This window comes from Tinamus guttatus, unplaced genomic scaffold (genome assembly GCF_059628265.1).
Source record: "Tinamus guttatus ecotype Peru unplaced genomic scaffold, ASM5962826v1 Tinamus_guttatus_pri_ptg000489l, whole genome shotgun sequence".
NCBI classification, from domain to species: Eukaryota; Metazoa; Chordata; class Aves; order Tinamiformes; family Tinamidae; genus Tinamus; species Tinamus guttatus.
Window position 1 is genome coordinate 4,051,434 of NW_028289023.1, and position 23,913 is coordinate 4,075,346.

The 23,913-nt window shown below is 43.4% G+C and overlaps 1 protein-coding gene across 1 annotated transcript in view; it reads right to left on the reverse strand.

Annotated features, from left to right (window-relative positions):
* The window catches only part of CELSR1 (cadherin EGF LAG seven-pass G-type receptor 1), a 157,659-nt gene that overhangs the window by 62,738 nt on the left and 71,008 nt on the right, over nucleotides 1-23,913 (reverse strand). The window contains exons 3-5 of the mRNA XM_088533246.1: nucleotides 11,703-11,925; nucleotides 7,065-7,180; nucleotides 4,431-4,519 (exon numbers count right to left, since the gene is read on the reverse strand). Coding sequence (XP_088389372.1) covers nucleotides 4,431-4,519; nucleotides 7,065-7,180; nucleotides 11,703-11,925 — 428 coding nt within the window. The remainder of the gene's footprint in view (nucleotides 1-4,430; nucleotides 4,520-7,064; nucleotides 7,181-11,702; nucleotides 11,926-23,913) is intronic.

Genomic DNA, 23,913 nt, shown 5'->3' on the forward strand with positions numbered 1-23,913 from the left:
ACTTACTACCTACTGACAAATATGACAAGCAGCCTTAGCCCAGTTCTGGAAAAAGTGTGACGTTTGTCTCAGCTATTTCCTTGCTAGGAGGCTCGAAGCTTGAGGGACCCGGATGATTCCTGAAGCACCTCTTGCCCAGGGACGAGGATCTCCTGCACACATCGTGCTCCTTCTTATGGCCATGGCTTTTCTGAGTCATTCTGAGAGTCATGCAGGGATTTGTTCACTCCAGCCTCCAGTGAATTGCTATAAGGCACAGCAGACACCCAGATCATGTTTCTCTCTGCTCTTTTCAGGTTTTCTGTCCTTTTAGGTAAAATTACCCTTCCCTAACCAGATGCAGAAAGAGAAGAAGATGTAGAACAGTAACATCCTCAAGCAACTTTGATGTCATATATGTATAAGTAAAACATCAGGTATACAATATATAAATATACATGTACGTGCCCTCTATAATTAAGGGAACATGTCCATACAAAAAACACTTTTATCTTGTGCCAAATGATGAATTCTGCCCTGGGGTAATGAGTCAGGTAAAACATTAACATAAACTTGATGATATAGCTTAAATTCTGGACAAAATTGCATCTCTACCCCAAGTTTGGGAGAATGGAGTTTTCACTGAAGAAAACCCATGATCCATGACTAGGCTCGCTAAAACGTGCTACACCAGGGCTGGCTGCCTGCAGCCACGTGTGATCCTGCATGTGCAGCAGTGCCAGGTGTTCTATACGGCACTGCTGGCGCTGAGCGCTGCATCCAGCGGCCTGGTGGGTTTGGGCTCGCTCCAAGTGGACGAGCAGCAGCAGGATCAGCTCTGCTCCGTGTCACCAAGGCCGCTGGGCTCCGCAGAGCCGCAGGACGGATCAACGAGCAGCCCCAAGCAGCCCCGAGCAGCAGCTGGGCCAACCTGAGACTCTCCCCGTCCTCTCAGCTGTCCATCCAGAAACCCCACCCCAAAACATGCCTTATAAATAAATACACCTCTTCAGAAAGCAGGCCTTGTACATTGCCTTTAGTTTAATACTTCTCATGGATTTTCATGGTTGTGGGATCAGGCTCCTTGAAGATAACATTCCCCCAGCTGTCAGCAAACATCTGGAACTGCAGGAACTCTGCTAGCAGGTAAAACCAATACCTTGCTACTGTGTAGCTGACAAGGCTTTGAATGCATAACTGAAACAAGAGAACGGCTGTGAAACATTCCTAGTTCCCTTCTGCTCTCTCACAGCTGCCAATTCCTTCTCCTTGGTGTTCTCCCTTCAAGAAACTCAGCATACATTCAGTGCAACAACACTGCCTCCCCTCCTCACCTCACACAGCCTGCTTCACTGCACAGAACCCCAGAATCCCAGAATGGTTGAGGTTGGAAGGCACCTCTAGAGATCACACAGTCCAACTCCCCTCTCCAGCAGGGACACCCAGAGCACGTGGCACAGGGCGGCAACCAGGCGGGTTTGCAAGATCTCCAGAGAAGGAGACTCCACAGCCTCTCTGGGCAGCCTGTTCCAGGGCTCTGTCACCCTCACAGGAAAGAAGTTCTTCCTCACATGGAGGTGGAACCGCCTGTGTTTCAATTTGTACCCATTATCCCTTGTCCTGTTGCTGGCCACCACCGAGAAGAATTTGGCCCCATCCTCCCTACATTCTCCCCTCAGGTACTTGTACACCCTGCAGCAGTGTTTCACAATGCTGCTACACAACAGCATCCCTAATAAAGCACAAAATACTTTATCCAGGAGAGAACTGCTTTGCTGCTCCTCTGCAGAGGTCACGGTAAGCAGCTGCTGTTGGCAGATTATTCCCAAGCTGACTTTGCAGCAGCCTTGCTTCAAAGCAAAAGTTTGAAGGTTAGCAGCATCTCTAGCATCTGAGCTGCCTGGTGTTAAGGAATGAGCTGCTGTAGATGTTTCCTAGCAGAGACCCCCCCCCCACCCATGTCAGACACTCCTGGAATGCAAATATCAGTGGTGCTTAGCAAAATGCCATCTACAAAGCCCAGATGCCAAGAAAATGCTCAAATTCTACCATATCTATGTATTAGCAACTCTGATTTCAAGTACAGCTTTCAAAAGTATGAAAATTCATCTACAAAAATTCGCTTTGGACTGAAGTCAGTTTGATTATGTATCAAAAGTCTGTCAGTTGTTCTCCCCAAAAGCTAAGGATGAAAAATTAATCTCAAGTGTGATGAAATGTAGCTTTACTTACTTGATTTACAGCAGTATCCAAAAGCTCCAAGGAGGACTAACCCCCTTTTTTTGTTAGACACTGTACTAATACAGTAAGACAGAAATAACCCGAGCAACTTCCAGTTTAGTACTAAAATGTTACTTTAAAAATACTTAACAATTGCTTAACAATTAATTAACTTAACAATTACTTAACGTTAGCGTGGCCCAGCTCTTGGTAGAACCCAAATGCCTAAATTACCTTTGTCTTTGCAACCCCCTCACAGGGATTTTCCTTCCCACTTTGTTAAAACACAAAATAGCCAAGGAACCGCTGTGCAAACAGATGCCAGGGAGAGCCAGGTGCCACACAAGGCAGGGCTCCCTCCGGAGACCCCTGCCCAGCAGCCCCCCGAGAGCTGGGTCAACTTGTGCTCTTCTCAGGCTGGCAGCCCCTGAGAGCTTTCTGAACACACTCACCAACACACTACTACTTGTGTTATTTGCTGAATAGTTCCACAGGCTGCTAACCCGAGAGTGGTGCCTGAGCTCCCTTCTGCCAGCCCAAACCCAACATTTCTGGAATAAATAAAATAAAAAAAGGAAGAACCGTGATGACCTCTGTCTCTGGCACGGGTAGGAAAGGGCAAAGCGCTGCTTTCCACAGGTTGACAACATTGTTCATGGCTTTGCACTTCCACCCAAGGGCAAAAGCTTTCTATTAGTGCTGTTTTCTGGCATAAAACTGGCCCCAGAGACAGAGAGTCTCTCTGCTTTCCCTTCTAGGCCCCTCCTGCCCATGGGAACTGGCTCCAGAGAAGAAAACGATGCCAGGGTTGATGCTTTAATGGTAGGAAATCAAATGGGCACTGCTAATGTGATTCACCTGTGTATCCATTCAAACAGCAGCAGGCCCTGAAAATGAGCCCATGGTTTATTTTTAACTCCTGTGTCAGACCCTTTGTCTTTTAAAGAGTGTCCCGGAGCTGCCTGGGGCCCTTATCTGCTTGGTGCCATGTTACAGTACATAAGAAAGTACATTAAGCACCACCCTACAGTATGTAAGAAGACCCTTGCTGCATGCACAGATGCACGTTGAGATGCACCAACTTTTACTTTCCTCTTGCTTCATATAATAGCGAGCTGAAATTCTGTAAAAGTATGAAAATTAAAAAGGTTTTTTTATTTCCTCAATATAATACCTGCAGGTGAGGAGACCCCGCGTAGGAGTTCAATTAAATTGTTAATCTGCTCATGCAAACCAACACAAGAACTGCAGTGAAAAGATGCAGAAGGAAAAAAAAATAACTTGTTGATCATATTAATCCATCGTCCTCCATTCAGCTTCCTACATTAGTATCCTCTTTCCTTTTTGCAGCCAACAATACTCCTCTATTTCCTTATTTAAACCTTCATGACGCTTTAAGCCATGCCAGACTTAAAAGCAGCGCTCCTCAGTGACCAGACGAATTCTTTAATTTCTGTTACAAATAGAAGGGCCCTGGAGTGGATCTGTAAACAGTGACCCAGGACACGGGAAGCGTCGCCCTCCCCTCCTGCATTTTCCCCTGCACAGAGCAGCCGCTCAGCTCCAAGTGCTCAGGGCCGGCGCAGACAGGATCCCCCAGAGCTGCAGGGCACCCCAGGGAGCCCCAGTTCCGCATTTCTCTTTTCAACCTTGTTACCCAGTAAATGAGTATTAATAAGATGGCCAGCGTCAACTGAGAAGCATCAAAAATCCTCTCGCCTGCTTTTCCAAACCACATAAGCTTGTGCTAACTATGCTGCTTGGTCATTTTACATAAGAAAAGGTGGTTAAGCAGAACAATTTTGTTTCAGTAAAATCTCCAATAGTGGTTTGTAGTTACTACACTGAAAGTTACCACAATGCACAATTCTTCAGAAAGGTCCAGTTCAACAAAGTAGCAGCCTCAGGTGCCCTGGCACTGCAGAAAAGCTTGAAAAACTGAAAGCTTAAAGTGTTTCAAGTATCTGGTCACTTCTATGATGGGTTTTCAGAAACACCGCTGTTTTGGGAAAGGGCTAGGTGGGATTTTGCACTCTTGAGCCAACACTCAAAAGCCTTCAGTAGGATTTTTTGACTTAACAAGATGGATACTGTTTGTGCAGACCTGTGCTGTGTGCCTGGTGAAACAGGTAAAATTCAGGTCCCCGGCACACGCTGGGTGGCAGCTAGAGGACCTGCTGCATTGGTCCCTTTGCAGGGGACACGAGTGCCAGCAGGACGCATGGCCTTACCTTGTTGTAGTAGTGCACCTGGACCGAGTGCCACTGCCCGTCGCTGACCCCTCCGGCCACGAACGGCGCCACCGTGGTCGTGGTCTCCCCTGCGAGGGCAGCAAGAGCACAGGGAAAAGCAGGTCAGCGCCACGGAGCTTGGGCCCTCTGCACACACCGAATGTGGGGAGACCCCCAGCCCACCGGGACGCCCCCGGGCCCCTCCGCCTGAAATATGGAATTTCGTCCTGGGAGTGTCCTCAATTTCCCTGCGTAGCTTCGGAGCACAGACACAGGAACAGCTTCAGGCACCTTCCAGTGAATTCTGTTATTTTCTATAGCGCTTTTGCAGAGCTGCAGTAGCAGATGTGTTTGGTAGGCACAGCTATTGCTCAAGTGCTCAGCTGAGGAAAGCCTGGGCAGGAATTTTGCTGCTTCTCTGTCAAAGCAGCTCACTGAGGGTTTTTTTCCTTGCCTTGAAGAGCGTTATATGGGGATATTTGGATAGGGAAAGGAAGCCTACGCTAGTCGACAAGGAGAATCTGAAATGGGTCAATACTCCTGGCTAGGCAGCTACAGGTACGGAGCATACAGACGGCAACATTTCCCCAAGCAAATTTTTACCTGTGATTAAAAAAACTATTGGCAGCCTTTCAGTTCTTCAGTTTTAAAGAGGGTTCTTTATACTGCAATTTTAAAGTAGAAGCATTTAAATTAACCTGAGTCAGCTCATCCAGCTTAGCACTAGGCATATCTGTTCTGATATAAGAGCAAAATACATATTTGGTCAGCAGCACATAAAGACCTGGAACAGAGAATAGATTGTAGGTTTTCTCTCTTTTTCCTTCTCTCTCTCTTTTTTTTTTTTTAATTCTGGGCAAAAGTTCCTGTTACTGAGGAAGATGGGGAGAAATGGTTGGAAAATTCTACATAATAAACCACAGGAAAAATAGCTCCCTCCCATAAGCTAACAAAGTTCACATTATTGTTGAACTTAAAATGGATTTTGTCCTTTTTATTTGCAACTACAACTCTGCCCTGAATCCTTCACTATCCTTTAAATTCTATCCTATATTGCTTTGTTATTTAAATACTATAGATTTTAGTTTAGTGCACAGTCAACATCTTACTTTGAAATGGGCTTCATTTGCTGATAGAAAAAAATGTGGAAAAACGATTTTTTTTAATTCAGCTGGAAGCTTCTGCAAAAGTAAGATCATGGTCTCCAATCATTTTGCTTTGCTTACTCCAAAATAAATGTTTTGACAGGTAAAACAATCATATCAAATGTCCAAAGCTTCCACTGTTCGTTGCATGCTCCTTAAAACCATAAAACATAAAGCATTCTTCTTCCAAATAAAATACCATTTATAACATGCAGGACCAGACCTGCTCTCAGGTGCAGTAGTGCAAATCTAAATTTAGTTTCATGTATTTTAAAGGAGTTTCTCCACATTTAAATGCACATTAGTGCAAGTGGAATTTATTCTCATTCATCCTCCGGGTGCCTTCCTAGCAATTTGATTCAAGTTTAGGCAGGTGGAGGACAAATACAGAATACAGTAAATTTCTCCACCCGTGGCATGTTATTGCATTGTACTGATCTAGTTAAAAGCCTGCCTTAAAATCTGACTTGGGCATCATATAAGTAATAAAGAAGTGAAACTGGAGCATCTTTAAGGGCACAGATATGTCCTTTGACACATGGGGAAAACCCGTGGGTCACTCAGGGTTCACAGCAGGGTCTCATGGCTAAGAGCAGCACTGGTGGCGACTGTGCAGCCCCAGCATGGGCTCCGTGTCTATTCTTTTACGGTTCTTTAATGGTTTGCCATGTCTCACTTTCAAAAAAAAATTATCTGGAGATGCTCGTGATCCGTAGGTCCACCTGGAAACTGGAAGACAGGCAATAAGGCTGTGTTTAGTTACACAGGCTCACCTAACCTGCACAAAAGCCCAGCCAACGACCCTGCTGCTGAGGACCTCAGGCTACGTGCTGACAGCCTCTGCGCCTCTGCCACTGTGGAAACGGCCTATCAGAAGTGCTGGCTTTGTCTTCACACACAGTGAAAGCAAGAGCTGAAGCGCCCAGGCTCCCTCGCCCACCCCAGCATGGAACTGCCAGGTTGGGTCTTCTGATTTCTTGTGTTTCACCACTTCACCCAGTGGGAGGTGCTTTAATTCACACCCACAACTGCAGGGATGGTGCTGTTTATCAAAAATTAATAGAGTGGCAGGCAGTTTTCGTTTGCTTTGGCTCATGTATGAATTTTGGACAACATTTATGGACCTAGTTTTCCTGATGGTGTAGTGTAAAATAGAATAAATACACAAAATGAATCACAGCATGATTAAAGGAAGTCCCTTTTAAGCAAATATTGGCTATGAGGCCAACTTTCAAGCTACAGCCAATCTTTTAGAGCAGTCATAAACTCTGCCTTTTATAACCGATATGTTGACAAGCTCCTACCTATAACAGTGTCTGTTACCACCGCAAACTGCTACAGTCTAGAGTATTTTGCAACTCTGTCCCAGTCGTTAACTGTACCAGGTCAATCAGTTACTCGATTAACAAGGCAGCAAACAGCCATATAAAATCATAAAGTGCATTTCCAAGAGCACTGAGCAGATGTGGTGAGCAGCAGGAAGCCTCACCCGCGGAGAACGTGAGCTGGATCTGCTCCTCAACGATCTCCAGCGCGAGGAAGTCGTGCTTCTCGTTGAAGCGCCCGTTGTAGAGCAGCAGCGCGTTCCTCTCCCGCGTGGCGAACCTAGGGCACAGAGAGCAGGAATCACTTCATGCCCAAGGGCTCACAGGACACAGACTGACAGCTGAGGCCCCTTGAGGGAAGATGCATTACCAGAAAAGCAAGCCTTGCATCTTTCTTTGAACATAAAATTATAAAATAAAGTAGCAGGATAAATATATTATCTCGCAATCTACAGAGACGAGCAAGACAGAAACGACAGAAACTACTGTGCATATTTGCAAAGCTTTGCTGTAGATACCGACCCTAAAAAAAGATAAAATGATGCACAGACACACTTCAGAGTGAGTACCCGAGACTACTCAAACAGTAGCAGCTACTACACTTTGCAAACAGCCCAGAAGCCAGCAAGTATTTCACATCAAAGGGGCAAGACTTGCTGCCTGCTTACTGTCTAAGTGCTAGATGCTACAAGGAGAGTCATAAACAGATTAGAAAGAACTGCTGGTGAGGGAAGGGGGGAAGAGAGATAAGAGTTACTTTAATAATGTTGTGCAGATAATCGGGGTTCATCAATCAACAGTTAAGGCAACTGGAGGAAGGAAAATAAACACTTTAGTGATTCCACTAATCAGCTCTATATAGTGGGTATTTCTCTTTTTCTTTTTCCTGTGCTTCTAATACAGGAGGCATCACACCTTTCCTGAAAACAAATAGGCAACTTGTTTCCAGCAAAGCCTGTTTTTTCTCTACACAGAACTTCTTCCTTTGAAAACTTCTGCATGTTCTGTGTCTTTTAGAATTTTTAATTGAATCCTAACATCTTTGGGGATTTACATGTACTTCTCCTCTGCTTAGGAATGCAAAACTTCCAACACTTCAAAAAATTTTACATAAACATTTTAACAAATATTAATATTATATAAAGAGATGAGGAGCAAAACCATGGGAATCTCACACTATGTGTGATTCACAACATATGTAAGTCTGATAACCAACTTTTGCTAACAAATATTTTTTGGCATTGATTTTTATTTAAATGTCAAATGCCAGTCCTTGATGTTTTTGTTACGCTGCCTAGGGTCTTGCTCGTAGACGTGGCTTGACTCACAAGAATCACTTCACTTAACTCGTGCCAGGGAGTTTTACTTGAGCCGTGTTCAGTATTTGAGTCATTTGTAGAAGAGGGTTAACCTAAATCAGGCTAATTCTCGAGGTCCAAGATACAAGATCAAGCTACCCTGCCATTCAGAATCATCATATATAGGTGAAACCCTTCAGAACCAACAGCCTGAAACTGAGCTCTACAGAAATGGGAACTTCTGCGCCATAGAAATGCTATTATTTATGAAGAGGGAGAATCCCAAAAGATATCCACTATAGTCAATCAAAACATTCTATTGCCATTTTGATTACTTTAAATTAGATTTTGAAATATATCTTTATTTCTAAATATATTTAAACATAATAAAACATAAATGCAACACAAATACAAACACAATTAAACACAAATAAAATAATCTTTAAAGAAGTAAAAGTCAAATTAAGAGAGTACAGTTGACATATTTCAATATAAAGAAAATATTAACTTTCCCTTTTTCAGTGTCATACACTTCATGTAGAGCAAAAAAAGTTCCTATATAAAGCATCTTGAAAAACCGCATTTTTCTGTGGGCTATGACATCACCAAAACTTTTTTTGATGAAATCTGTTTAGAATATATATGACAGAAAGGAATGAGAAATATTTGAATAATCTACTTCTTTAGTGGAGAGAAACACTCACTTTGAGCAACAATAAAATGGACATTAGTTCTGTTTGAAAATATTTTCTGATACAGTTACAATCCTCTACTATGATTTTGCTTAAAAGAAGGCAAAGTATTTTTTTTCTCCTTTTTTTCTCCTTTTCTCTGTGTTTGCTCAGTTTCGTTCTTTACCACTAGCCAAATGCATCTTTTTTGTCATATATTCAGTCCAGTACCACTGCTTTTGGACTCGCCTGGTTATCACCAGTGGGAGAAAGAAGTTCTGTTCTTTTATAGTAGAAGGGGCCTTTTTAAACTCAGGACATAGAAAATCAAAGGCAGTCTTTCTTCCAGAATGGAAATATTTAATAAAAAATTAGAAAACATCTCCACTGACAATGTCTTATGGAGTGAAAATTGAAGCAACTGTTGGGAGGAAGCCAGGAAAACAGGAAAATGTATAAAGTTGGGAGCAGAAATCAGCACCCTAAATAATAAAAGTATAGCGCAGCACTCACTAAAAGTGTTGAGCAGCAATGCATGGTATAAAAAATCTATACGCCCCACTATATTACGAATCTATACTCCTAATGAATATAGATTATCTATAGAATATCTATATTATGAATCTATATTAATAATGAATACATGGGCTAGGTTTTAGGTCCCATTTTAGGAAAGGGATTGGACTATACAAACATCCCATGCTTTGTCATGTAAGGAGAATTTCAGGCTAACAAGCCTGGGATTTTAGGAATGTTCTTGAATCACAAAATATGTAATGGCAAATCCTTTGTTGAGTCAAACTGCTAGCTCTTGCTCACCCTCACGTCATGTTTTCCACCTGTATTTAAGGATAATAAAAGCCAAGAAATGAAATCATAAATTTCAGGTACAAAAAACTAAATAAATCATTATCCCACAAGTTTTGGGATAACTCCCATGATGACCTAGACTTCTTATAATCACACTGAAGAATGCAATAAATAGGCCATCTAGGTTACAAAGACTGTGAAGAAATCATGGCATAAGCACCCCGGTACGGCATTTTGCCATTTCTCAGGAATGCCTACAAGGAGAATTTGAGTCACGTTAACTTGAGGCACCCTACACATCAAAGATCTCTTTCCCGAAAGCCTGAAAAATGACACCACGTGGCTGCTGGGACAGTCCAAGGGCAGTATAGGTAATTTATGCTGGCAGCTGGCCCAGAACACTCCTTTGTTTGCACTTACTGTAGATCTGACAAGTCCAACAGAACCTTTTGCTTCTCAGCTTTTCCGTGTATTTAGATCTGATGCTGTAAAACAGTCTTTGCAGGCACAACCGTTCTCTACCTCGCTTGCAAACTGTACCTGCATTTTCTGATTTAACCAAAATCTCAAGATGCTATAAAAATCTGACTGCAGGAGTCAGGAAGAATAAAATGGGAAGAAGCTGCCTGGCCCCAGAGAGATGTAAAGCACCAAGCAGCTGCTGAGCAGCTAAGCAGGAAGCATGGTTGGTTTTGTCATTCCTGCCTTTCTCCAGAAGGACAAACAAATGTGTCCTTTGTCGCTACCGTCCTTTTACCTATCCATAAATCCTAAGTTTGTCCTTTTGAGTCAGGGCTGATACATCTTGTGCTATTTACTCAGTCATCTGTGAGGAAGACCCAAAGGTCAATCTTGACCAGCTAAACCAAGGACAAGCTGCTGGTCTGCATCTTCTCAGGAGAAAATCTGCATGTACATCTAGAGTGCTTGTTCTGCTACAGATGAGCGCTACCTTTAGCAGCCCAACAAAACAAATCTTCTCCAGAGAAGAGATTTTCACTGCAGGGTCCGTGAAACGTGGCTGTCACCCTTGCAGCACTGCTGCCCACCCTGACCGCCCTGAGAGCCCTCAAGTGTCCCTGTGTGGAAAGTGAGAGCCCAGGCAGGAGGCCAGTGGCAGAGTCTGTTAGGGCAGGCTGCAAATACGCAGGAAAAGAAACTTTACATACTGGAGACGTGGGCAAACCCATCCAGGTCAGCCCATCTAACCATCCCTCAAGCCTGTCCAAACAACTGCTGCTGGGACCTGGCCAGTGTTTGCAGCCTTGGAAGGCCTGGATGAGAAATCACCGCCCAGCACAAAAAGCGTGGCCATAAAGCTCGTGGGGTCCCCTGACTCACCCGCACACCCCTTCTCCCTACTCCTGTCCCCATGCCGCACAGCCTTGGTGACAGCCATACTGGAGCAGAGGCAGGGCCTAATGACACTGGTGGCCCGATCTTGTCAGCTCCCCTCCCTCGAGGTGACCACAGAGGCAAAAACAGGCAGCACTGCCTTGCCAGGCCTGGGACCAGGCCCTGGTGGGCCACGCTGCTCCAGGGACGTCCCCGGGCACCTTTCATTAACCAACGGGTGTTTCCTCAACACTCCTTGTGCTCCCTCCAAGCCTGAAGAAGAGCTTGAAAGCAGCCTCCTTTGCGAACCCCTATGGGATCTGGCAGCGTCCCACCAAGAAAGGACTCTGCGCATCCAGATACTAATCTTCACGGAAAAGGAGATGAATAAACCACTTGTTTAAAAAGTGCCTTCTTTAGTAAAATATTTTGGTAAAAGTTTCTAGGAAAAGAAACACAGTCAACATTTCAGTGGCCTCAGCAGTAGGAAGTTAAACACACGGTCCTTCCCCATTCCCACAGGAGTCATTGTCAAGGAGAAACCCACCAGGAGCTGCCTCCACACAGTTAATTGGTGGCATGCAATATTTAATAACTACACTTCGAACCCAACTGGAGAAGCGATCGGATGCAGATCTAAGCTTGAATCCTTCCATGCAGGGATAAACAAGGAAAAGGAGGAACTCACATGAGGGAGACTGTGAAGTGGAAGCGCTGCCGCAGTCCCTTGAAGGTGATGAATGACTGCGGGGGGAAGCTCCTGGTGGTCATCTCGCAGTAGGGTCGCTCGTATTCCCCGGGAGGGCACTCGCACTTGAACCCTCCTATGAGCAGGTTCACGCAGGTGCCTCCGTTCTTGCACACGCCGGGCGCGCAGCGGCCGGAGCGCGCATTCACTTCGCAGTACTCTCCTGCAAGGGGGAAGCAGACACCAGGGAGTGAAACACTGCGCCCTGAGCAGCCGGCTTGAAAACCATTTCTGCTCCAAGTTAAGCTGTTCTCAAACTTCTGCCCCAATTCCTTCTGTAATCTGGATGGATCTGTAATAGGAGGGGAATAAGGATGCTGCAATGTCTTTCAAGTCTGAGTTCTGAATGTGGCTCACAATATTGTTTGCTGTGTGATCCTCTTTCAAATATTTGACAGTGTTGGCTCCAGTTTTTAGATTCCTTGGCTGCTCTCATTATTGGTGATAAATATAAAGCTGCATAGATCTGTATGGGAGGAGGTAACACCACCATTAAACGACTTGTGCACTCCCGGTCAACCCAAATATGTGCAAATTGTTCCAGTATTTCATTATGGGTTGGAAACTGGGTAAACATATAAGTGTTTGCACTTCACCTTAAGTGGATTTTGGCTCTACTGCCCATGTCACAAGGCTTCAAATGCACCAGTATGAAAGCTGAGCAGAACGCAGACGAGATTACATATATATATATACATGTATATATGCATATTACTTCATCTTTTCCTCTATATTTTCTGCAGGTGACAGCCCTTTAGTGAATCTCTCAGAGATGTGCATCATAACTTCATTCAATAGTTAAGGATTTTGTGTATTGCTTACTGAAGTTGTTTTTCTCTATGTGCTTCACCTTTATTCTATTCCAAAATCTGTATTAAAATTCACTAAATACAGCTTCTGAAAAATTAGGTATGTTTGCCATAACACTTCCTGTGTTTGCCCAGAATTTGACAGTGGATCATAATTTAAAAAAATAGTTTGTGATTTTGTGGTTTGTGCAGAGGATATACACTTAAAAAAAAGTCTGCTGTGGCCCGGACAAAAGCAACTCCTGACTTAATAATTACACAGAAAGCTAGCACTCTGTGATGTGAGCTAATTATTTAACACTCATGTTTTGGAAAGTGTCTTTCTAAGGAAATTGCAATGGTAATTCTTTATTGAGTGTTCAGATCCTGCATAATAAGCTGCTCACAGAAATTGAAGGCGACTTATAAGCCTGAATTTTACCCAGTAATGACGACTCACAACCAAATGCAGAGCAAAATTGCTCAACACAACCAGGTGAAGGAGCACGTTCCCGACCACCTAGTATTTGCATGATTGCTTGCTACAAAACTATATAATTGCATTCATTCAAACACAGTTAAAATCGTGCAAATGCATTCCTAAAGGGAAGTAAAAGCAGCAGGAACTACGGGTGGTGACTCACAGACAAGGCAAATGAGAACGGGAAGCTCCGCTCCGCCAGCCTCCCCCGCAGCCCGGCTCCCTCGGGTTCCCACACCGGGATGGGACGGGAGATTGGAGCCGCACGGGAAGCCTGCTGCTCATTCCTGGGCTTTGCGATGCTACTGCACCAGCTAAGTAATAAACCATACAGCTGAAAATCTGACTTCAAGCCCCGGTTTAGAGCATTTTTGATTCAGGACTGATGTCCTTAGATTCTCTTTTTATCATATTAAGATGCAGTGCTGCAAAAGCCACTTGTTAACCTTTCTGTTTCCCTTTATCGCCTGTATCAGGTTAGGCAAGAGTATGCAAATGCACCATCCTTAATACTTTGGAGAGGAATTAAAATGCTCTACAATGTGCTACTTCTGCTAGAAATTTTGTAACTCACCAAGGCAGAAAAACTTCTCGATGTATTGCCTGTGCGAAGGAAAAGCCCCCCTACACATCAAAAGCTTTAGAGAATTGATGGTCCACTGCATAAGCAGAGTCATCCTCCCTCAACTCAATAATTGCATAAATCCTCTCAAAACTCTCACAAAAATGCAAAACCACAGCTTCTACATGAAAGACTAAACACAGGTTTGTCCCTTTTAAAACAGTAGTGCAACCTTGTGTGAAATAAATCTCCAACTCAGAGTGGAATGTAATCTTCCAGGCTTTCTGAGAGCAGAATGATATATTTGGCAAAAGCAAATAAGGCACAGACCTGAACACACAGAGAAAAAAAGACAAGACCCAAGCTAAAAGGAGAAATTCTTGTCATTCTAACATGCTGGGGAAATGCCATGGCAATACATAAACATAATATAAATACCTAAGCTTGAAGTCATTGATGGTTTTCTATTAATTCTATGATAATATGGTAAGAATTTATAGATCATTGGTTTACAGGCATAAAACTATTTAAGAGAAAATTAACTGAAAGTTAATTAAAAGTATTGAAAGTATATTGAAAATATATTGAATTATGTTTATTGTTGCTTTTCATCATGGCAGGTTAAAAAAGTAGTTTTAAAAGCTGTTAATTCAATCCTAAATATGATCCTTTGTCCTACATTCATTCAAGTGTAGCATAATTAATGTCCCAGTTACTAAAATTATTCTGAATTCTCATTACACATGCAAATGAGAACTGAATTTGAAGCATACCCTTTGATGTGGAATTTCCATATTTTATGTATATGGACCAAAATACATTAAAGTATCTATCTTCTCTGAAATCCCTGCAGGAACTGCAAGTTGCTGTTATGTTTCAAGGCACAAAGGTCCATGAAGAAACATGGTAAATCCTTATTTGATATTTTTCCAAAAGGAAAAACCGTACCTGGGATTGCTTAGAAACACCACGTGTCAGTGTTATTAGGTAGCTGTGGGATGCTGTGTGTCCAGGATGAGGGGATCACCCTGGGAAATGACAAGGAGAAGGGCCACACGAAGCCTTTGTGGCCTCGTGTGGACCCCTCATCCTGGACAGGCATCACCCCATGGCACTACCCTACAGAGTTGGGAGTCACAGCCCCCAAAACACTCCCGGAAGCTGAATTTGGGCCTGCACGTCTGAGCTCTGCCAGGGAGGGCTGGCTGCGGCCTGTCAGGCTCGAGCTCAACTAGGAAGCCCCTAAGGGAAGAGCTACTTCAGGATATGGAAAGGAAGAACATCACCAACATCCACAAGCGTGGCTGTCTCAGAATGAAAAAGGAAGGGATTGTGCATCCTCTTGCAGCTGAAGGTCAGGGGGCTGAGCCTGGATGTGCCCCAGTCCAGCAGGAAAAAATAGTGTGAGCCTGAGGGCAAGTTGGCAAATTGCTCTGGGTCCAAGCGCAATCTGTGACAGGATCGCTGCAGCGCGGCCGCCGGGACCCCTCACACGCCTCTCTGCCCAAGGCAGCGTTTGCTGTTTGAGCATAATTTCATCTTTCACACTGGCCAGTATTTTAGGAATCACTCACAACACTTCCTTTATATCACAATTCTGTGAAATTCAAGCGGGAAACGCAAAGGTTAGTCCCGCTGGCTGCTAAATCTAAAGCACGCGCTGTCAGATAACACCGCGCTGTGCCTGCCTGTTATCTGCCGGGCAGATTCTTGGGCTTTGAAGAGCTACGAGATCGAGCCACTAAATGGTTTACTGTTACAGGATGGTAGCTAATCTTATATTCTCGCAATTAATATTGATGACTCTTACAACTATAAAAACTGCGGCATGTATAAAGCTCTTTACGCAGTGTTTCTTGGTTTTAAGGCCCTTGGGATCACCCTATAATACTCTAATATGAATTTCATGAAAGGCAGGATATCGGGCATAACATTACAAGAAAGGACAAAGAAAAAAATTGTCTAGAAAATGGTTTCACTTGTTTCTTCCCTGATACATTCCAAATGAAGTAGTGAAAGAGTTTAAACAAAAAAGGAATGATGATAAAAAGTGAAAAGAAATATAAAGGAAAGAAGTTATTTTAAATGTGAACAAATAATCCCCTAATTGTAAACATGTTGTGAGCTTGAACATCACAATTTGAGGATCAAACAAGACATCCATGTGCATCAACAAGCCGGTCAGTGCAGAAGTACTGCCGTGTCTTGGTTGTGAGCTGCCTGACCTTGCGATGAGAGGTATAATATTGGAAAGGTTGCTAAAAACAACATGGCCTTGAAGTGAATACAGAATTACTCCACACTTCAGTATTTTCTTGTAATATTCCCATTCATGGATTAGTCCTCAAAAACTTGCACTGTTCTCTGATTATTTTCACTTGAAATACCACATTAAATATACATTAGCGTGAAGCAGCAGATATTCTTGTTTCTTTTCTTCCAGCTTCCCTGGACACACATTAATTTTTCACTCAGTATCTGTAATTGTTTAATTCGAATTGATTCTTCTCTCCTTTCCTCCCTCCTGCCATCTGCTCTAGATACATATTAATCCTGTTCTCCATGTCGGTAGCTGCTTCACCACCATGGAAACTTTGGGAAGCTGATTTAAAGCAGCCAGCCTAAAACGAGAGATTTGCAGAAACGACAAGAAATAGGGCAACTAAATTCTTGAAGAATCCCCACTGCCCTAATAAAGAACCAATTATCATTAAAAATGTGTTTGATATGTTACACATTATGAGAAAATTAACTCTCCTCTTCCTCTGGTACCTGGAATGCTTGCAACTTGGAATGATGATAAATGTTGAAGCAATCACTCCAGTGAGCAATTTTGGGGGTTGTTAAAATCATCCATTGAAAAAAAAGAGGGGGAAAATTCCTCCCTGCAAATCTGTTAAATATCTGTCTTTAAAATCTGTCGCACTAGCATAAAGGCCACCCAGCCCAGGATACATGTGTGGCCTGGCAGACACCCAGCGCGACAGGCGCTCTCGCAGGGGAGATAACCCCGCGGCAGACGTGCTCGAGCCCCATCCGAGGCTTTCTGGGCCCAAAGTGCTAAAAAAAGATGATGATGCCATTAAGGCTCCACAGACTCCGTGTTAAACACTGATAGCCCATGTCCCATTCATTCTGCGCTGCTATCCTGTTGCTACCTCACGAATCAGATAACTCACAAATCAGATTTCCTAAAATCATGGGACTGGATGAAGGTCATGAGATCTTTAATCATGAGATGCTTTGAAATAACAATCACTTTTTATTTTCTTTTATTAGCTTCTCACTGAGGGTGGCATCTGCTGGCCCCAAGGCATGTGAGAGTTTCTGATGGTCAAATTCTGGTCCAAAATGCCAAACCCTGCTTCTTCTGGCTGTTCAGAAGAAGCTTCCATTCCCAATTCCCCTTCACTGGGAAAGTTGGTGACTTTCTCCCTGCTCTTCCTCCCAGTGGGATCCTCAGTGATGACATCTGTTCCCTAACTGCCCTGGGGCCACCAGCATCTCTGAAGAGGAGGACATTGTTGAAAACCTGGCTAAATGGGCAAGAGCAGGACAGGATCCAGCCCCACCTTCCCACTACCAACACAGATAAATCCGCACGGTGCCATGTTTCTCAGAAGCACAATGAGGAAAAATGGAGGTGTCTGCTCTGCGGAGCCGCTTTGGCCACAGCTGCCGAGGTGCTGGCACCCTCAGCTCCCCATGAGCCCCAAACCTGACCAGCTCCGAAGCACAGCACCAGCTTCAGCGAGGAATAACAGGAAAAAAGAAATACACAGGAGGATTAGTGATATTTGGGGCACATCTGTTGGAGAAATGAACTAGTCTTTTGTGGATTCCAGAAATCACGAGCATGTTCTCAAGATGGTATCTGCCCCACTGGACAGATCTGGATCTTATGCTCCCAAGCACCTTCTACCAGTGCTGACTATGCACAGGAACTGTGCACAGACAGAAGCCTCAACCAGATCTTTAATGTCTGTGTTTTCTTCCCCATATATTTGCTGAGGATTAAACACGCTCAGTCAAAAAACTTACATTTTGTTTACACTAGATAGCTCTGCATCTATGTTCCAGCAAGGAGACCAGGAGCGGTACAAACCTCAGAGGTATTATCAACACTTTAAAACTTACCACAATTTATGCCAATGCTTTTTTTTTTTTTTCCTCTTTAATACCTGCATACTCTTGATGATCAATGAACCAGAATTCACGGTACAATATTCTTTGTTTGACAACAATTTTTGCTCTGTGGGATGCTAATTTCTTATATTTTACTCTTTGGCTGATGTTACAACTATCTCCAAGCTATGGAAGTTACCACACTGCTGGTTCAAGTGCAGTAGGCTGCAAGCTGTCATCTCCCTGTGCATCTGACCTGCTGAGTTCAAGCTTCAGAGACCTTTCCAGGGTATGCCTATCACCCAGGACTATGTCAACACACAAATTGACACAAAAGAGAAAAGAAGCACACAGACAAACCCAGCCACTGGTGAGTTTGGTGGTAGGTAATATATGTAAGACATATATACACATACACTTGACTCTATACATACGTAAGACAATCTATCATAATGCCAACTGCACTGATTTGGGGTAAGATACACCCACAAAGCACTGCTTCTCAAAAGCTTAAGCTTTATCTCTGTTTGTATTTAGTAGGGGAAAATGTTACCATAAATGCAAATATTTAACTAAATAATTAGATTATGTTGATGCTTCTGCAATTTGCGCTATAACTTACTTGTAATAAAACTTGTGGTACAGACCTTCCTAGAAGTCCCACCTTCTTGCCATTTTCTGTTAAAAGATGATGAGAAACCTCGAGGTGTAAGAACTAAACACACCTCTGCAACATGTGCTAAATTCCTTCACAGAGGCCCATCTCCCACTCTGTTTTTAAGAGAAAGAGTCTTCCCCTACATTAACCATATGTATGCCTGACATTATTTTTTCATTCTATTTTCCATGTTCCCCCATCCTCATCCCGGGGTGTCATTCCGCAGAGGGAGCTGAAGCTGGAGCAGCCACAGGACACTGAAGGGCTGCAGTTCCCAATTCCCGTATTTTTAGGGAAAGAGAAGGTTCTAGCACTTATTTTTGAACAATTTAACTTGGGGCAGTTGGAAAAGGAGTCTTACCTGCAAATTGGACAACTACCTGGCAGCAAAAAAGAGGAAGATAAAAAAAGCTCTCCGGAATATGGGAAAAAGCAGACAGGGTTCTCCCTTTTGATGGCAAACATTCCTGTTTGTTTTACGAGGGCCTCTAGGACAGTCCTTTTCCCCTAAACTCCCGCTTAAATTCCCGTTTCATTTGCTCCATGTAGCTGCTACAGGCTTGATGTTCAGACTCAGAATAAGAGTTAAACGAGGGAAGAAAGGCCCTGTCCTGATCCCCTCACCAGCCTCCTGAGATTAACTAACTGCGTGAACCTTACTCTGCACATGGACATTAAAGAAAAACTGGTGAGAGCTGAGAGTATTTCGCCTTTTCCAGCATTTGAAGCTTTCCCAGGGAAATATCACTTCACATCTTACGCGTAATCTAATATAGAGGTAAAAATGATAGCACTGGGAACCATGCTGACTGCAGTGAAAATTGTGCCCCTTAATGTCCAACATGGTCACAGGGAGCTTTCTTGGAACGAAGGATAAGAGCAATTAATGTGAGTACTAGAAAAGGAGCCATAAAATATTCTAAAATGAAACTGAGAACCAAAAGCAACTAAATCAGGGAAGGCTCCTTTTCCAATCTTAATGGAAAGGATTCCAATGAATCTTGGAAAGGATATTGTCGCACATTTTGCACAGAAAACCTTGAAATAAATGTACTTTTTAATCTACAGAATAGGTAGAAATGCAAAAGTGATACATATATATATATATATATATATATTTATATATATATTTAACTGACCAAAAATGAATTCAGCCAAGGTCCACAGCTAGTAATTCACTCTCGGGAAGACACTTAACTAGGTTAAAATTGGTTTTTTTTTGCAAAATATGGTTGCATTTTAAAGCAAACTTACACGATTGCCAGGTCTTGTGAGAATTAATACACGTTATTGTATCATCTAGATTGTGTTTAAATATTGATAATAAGGCACTCATTCAATAATGTTTCGTACTATGCACACATCAGTCTGCTGAGTGTGGGTGGCCCCATCCACCTAAACAATGTTTTTAAAAAATATTGCACTGGAAAATACAATATATGAGATCTATTATGCTTAGCTAAAGTTAGTGCAAAGCAAAATATATTCATCCTGATTTAGAAAAATACACTTTAAAACTCTGGATGGCAAATGCTCTGCATGTTTGGATCCGGTTGGGCAGCAGCAGAGCACAGGAGGAGCCTCGGGGAGCAGAGCCCAGCGCGGATGCAGAGCAGGGGATTGGGATTTGGGATGCAGGCAGTGATCCGTGATGCTCTAAACAAAAGAGCATTTGCCACCACAATGAGATTGCCATTCCCACCGTGCTCCGCATAACTGTGCTGCCCAGCTCCAATTATCCCGGTGTTCAAGGCCAAGTGCCTCAGCCAGCTGCTCAACTGCCGAAATTTCCAATCATGGCAACACAAAGAAGAGACACGCACAAAGAAACGGCTTTAACATTTTCCTCCCTAACGGGACATCACCCTAATAGCCTCGTGTCTGAGGCCCGCACTCCATCCCGCTGGCTCCGCGATCACAAACGCACACGCGAGCAGCGCACGTTCCTCGCAGTGTTGTGCTTTCTTCATTTGTTTTCTCCCAGGTTTAGGTCAGGAGACAAGAGAAAATGAGCTTTGTGTACCTTGTTCTCTAGAAGCTAAATTTCTTTTTGTTTTGAGGCATCTGAAATATTTATTCCCTGCACGCTTGGAACTTCTTATTTTAATCTGTGAAAATTGTGAGAGGGTTTCCAGAACATGAGACATATTGAAGAAAATAATACTCAGCATGATTTTATCTTCCCCACAAGTAACTTAAAGGCAGGTTGTTGCCATTATTTTTTCTTCCTTTCTCTTCTCTTTTTTTCCACTAACATCTGATTTATTTTCAGTGAGAAACAAACAATTAAGACACCTTTAAGAAACACCTTTAGGAAAATTAAGAAACACTTAAAGAGTAGTCTAATATATAGGCTATTTTCACACATAGTAGCTGTAGGTTTTGATATTTTAAAATGCATTTGTGTGGCTTCCATTCAATTTAAAATTTTATCCAAGTAACCTTATGGACATTAAAAACAACTCTGAGAAAAAAAATAAAGTCATGCCTTACAAAAGGCTCAACTTAGACAGCACAATGATAAACTATTGTCACAAGGTAGTTTGTTGTAGTTTAATAAACTGCTATTTAAAATATTTTAATTAAAATAACCCTCCTTTAGTGTGTGTAGTTCCTGTCAGGTGAAAGTTCTTCAATGCATATAAATGTTCAAAATTATGACAGTGTGTGAGAAGTTGGGTACCTCAGTAAGGAGGGGCTCTATGTGTACCTATAACATTATAATATCAAATGGCTCCACTTTGTATAATTACTACCCACCTTCCACTTGCATTTTGTTTAGTAATAAGAACAGAGATAAGCAAATACATCATTACTAAGAATGTCAAAAGCCTGGGAGAGTTAAGACTCCCCTTTAGATGTGGTAAAAGAAATCCCATCAGTGTCAAACCAGAAGTACATGTTGAGAGCAAGTAAGAGCCTGGGAACTGCAGAAAATTGATAAAGCCAAATCATTCAAAAAGAAATAGATGCACAACAGCTAAGGACACTAAAAGAGACTTCACATGTATGCTGAAATAAAAAGAATAGTAACTTTATAAATTATTAGTGGGAATGCCCATAGGTCTCTGAATTCGGAAGTGTTCATAGAACCCAGGTAGCTTCCAAAGAGGGTTAAGCGATTGTGTTATGTTATGTTATGTTATGTTATGTTATGTTATGTTATGTTATGTTATGTTATGTTATGTTAATCCGCTGCTTTTTACAAACTGCCCTCAATACATCAGCGTAAAAACACGCTGCGAGAGCTGGAGTCTTCTCAAGTTGTGATCCAGCTAATGAAAAAGAACAAACAAAAGGCTGGGCCCGTAGCTGCTTTTACAGTGACAGGCAGGCACTTTGATCCATGCGCCTATTTCCAGGGGCAGGAAGGCCGAGCCAGGGGGCTCCAGGACAGGAGCCTCAACCCCGGGTGTTTCAGCAGAATCAAGGACAATCCCGCAAGCAGCATTTTGGGATGAGGGGGTCTCAGCCGGGAACACTTTCCAACGGGAAGCAGCAGCTTTTTAACCCACATCGGGAGGAGGGGAATATGCTACAGCTCTTTCACAGGCTTAGGGAAAGGTAGCGCGGATTGACGCTAAAGCTGCAGGCAATTTACGGGGAACAGCACTGTCAACAAATGCACCAAAGTAATCCCCTCGGAAAAGAGCTCTCGCACCCTGACAAGCGAGCTTAGGCACCTGATTAGCCAAGGGCAACAGTCCTCACCCAGAGCCTGTCTGTGGAGGCAGCGCACATCTTCACGGCACCCGTGAACCTGCTCCGCGCTCCGGATTTCCACTGCTCACCTCTTGCGACCAACGAGCGCTGACAGAAACAGTCAGCAGAAACACCACATGGTTTAAAATGTGAACAGACTTCAGGTTCTGACTGTATATTTTGAAAGTGTAACTTCACTCAGCTTCTACTGGGCTGGCACTTTGTGCTACCACAAGCACCATCCAGGGCCTGTTTGAGCACATGGGGCACAACAAATCCCTGCGTTTTAGCAGAAACTTGCAGGGAAGCCGTGCTAGGCAAGAAATATCTTTCACAGAGAGATCCTCCCCGTTTCCAGTCATCTGTAGCCCAGAAAAGCAGCTGCAGCTGCTGCTGGCTCTGCCGCCGACCGTGTCCGCGTGGCCGGAGGAGCTGAGGAGCGGGCGCCCCAGCGCTGCGGGGAGGCTGCCAGCGCCTCTCCTGCTCCAAGGGCTTCTTGTAACAGGCTCAGGGGCTACATTTAATGTTAGCCACTCTTGTGGACTCCATGGCACTCCTTCAATGGGACGTGATCAGTATGAGAGCCACAGCAATTGCCATTCTCCAATGATACACATGCCTCGAAAGGAGAATTTTGGCTGGTGATCCCTACAAGTGACCTCCTGCCGCAAGCGGGTTTGGAAGATGTCCAGAGAAGGAGATTCTACAACCTCTCTTGGCAACCTGTTCCAAGGCTGTCAAGCTCACTGTTAGGAAACTTTTCCTTAAATTCCTGTGGAACTTTTGGTGCTTCAGTTTGTGGCTGTTTTCTCCTCACTCCCTCTCCTAAGGTACTTATAGACACTGATCGGGTCCCCTCTCAGCCTTCTCTTCTCCAGGCTGAACAGGCCCAGTTCTCAGTCTCTCCTCATAGGGCAGATGTTCTAGGCTCCTGGTCATCCTCGTAGCCCTGCGCTGGACCCTCTCCAGCATCCCTCTTGTACCGGGGAGCCCAGAACTGCACACAATACTCCATAAATATGTAACACTAAAAGGAGAGAAAGCGAAGAAAGCATCACAACTGACTACAGTGTTCTTGACATGCAGCATGCCCTGCACTAGAGCCAATGGAAGACTTATCATCCATGGCTAATTGCAAAGAATAGGCTGCAAGGGATCCTTAAATGGGCAGATACGAAGTCAGTTCACAAGACAACATCTGGAGTTTATTGGTCATACAGGGAAACTCCAAAGTACTGGGAAGAAGATTTATGAGACTCCAAGTCTCAAAGCGTACTGCTGGCACATAGCTGAGTGATGAAGACGGTGACAAAAAAATGAAGAGGCTTCTGCAGCTTTCATACCACTTATGCTCTGAAAATCACTGCCAACCTCAGCAACAAGAGCCTGCAATGTCCAGACCAGCTGGGCTGTCTGTTTATTTCAGTAAGAGCAAAGAGGGTTTCCCTCAAAAAAAAAAAAAAATCATACTGATGACATAAAGAAAGTGAGATGAGGTGATGGAAAAGGATGTGTTGGGACAACTGCAAAAACAAGAGCTGAGAACAAGATTGGAAGTACTAATCCCAAGGAAGGAGCCTAGAAGGATGTACTTGTTTATGCCTCCATCATATGTGAAAAGGCCACCTCAGCTATGGAGAGGGACTGGTTCACAGAAATAATGGAAAAACTGTGTTTAAGTTATAAACATGAAATTTCAACCACAAACATGAGAACAACAGCACAGTGTACCACTGCTGGAAAAGAAGGAAAATTTCTAATGTTGCACAGAATTCCCTGTTTCTGGAGGAGTGAAAGCATTCAAAATGCGATTTCTCCCGGTGTTGCCACACAGA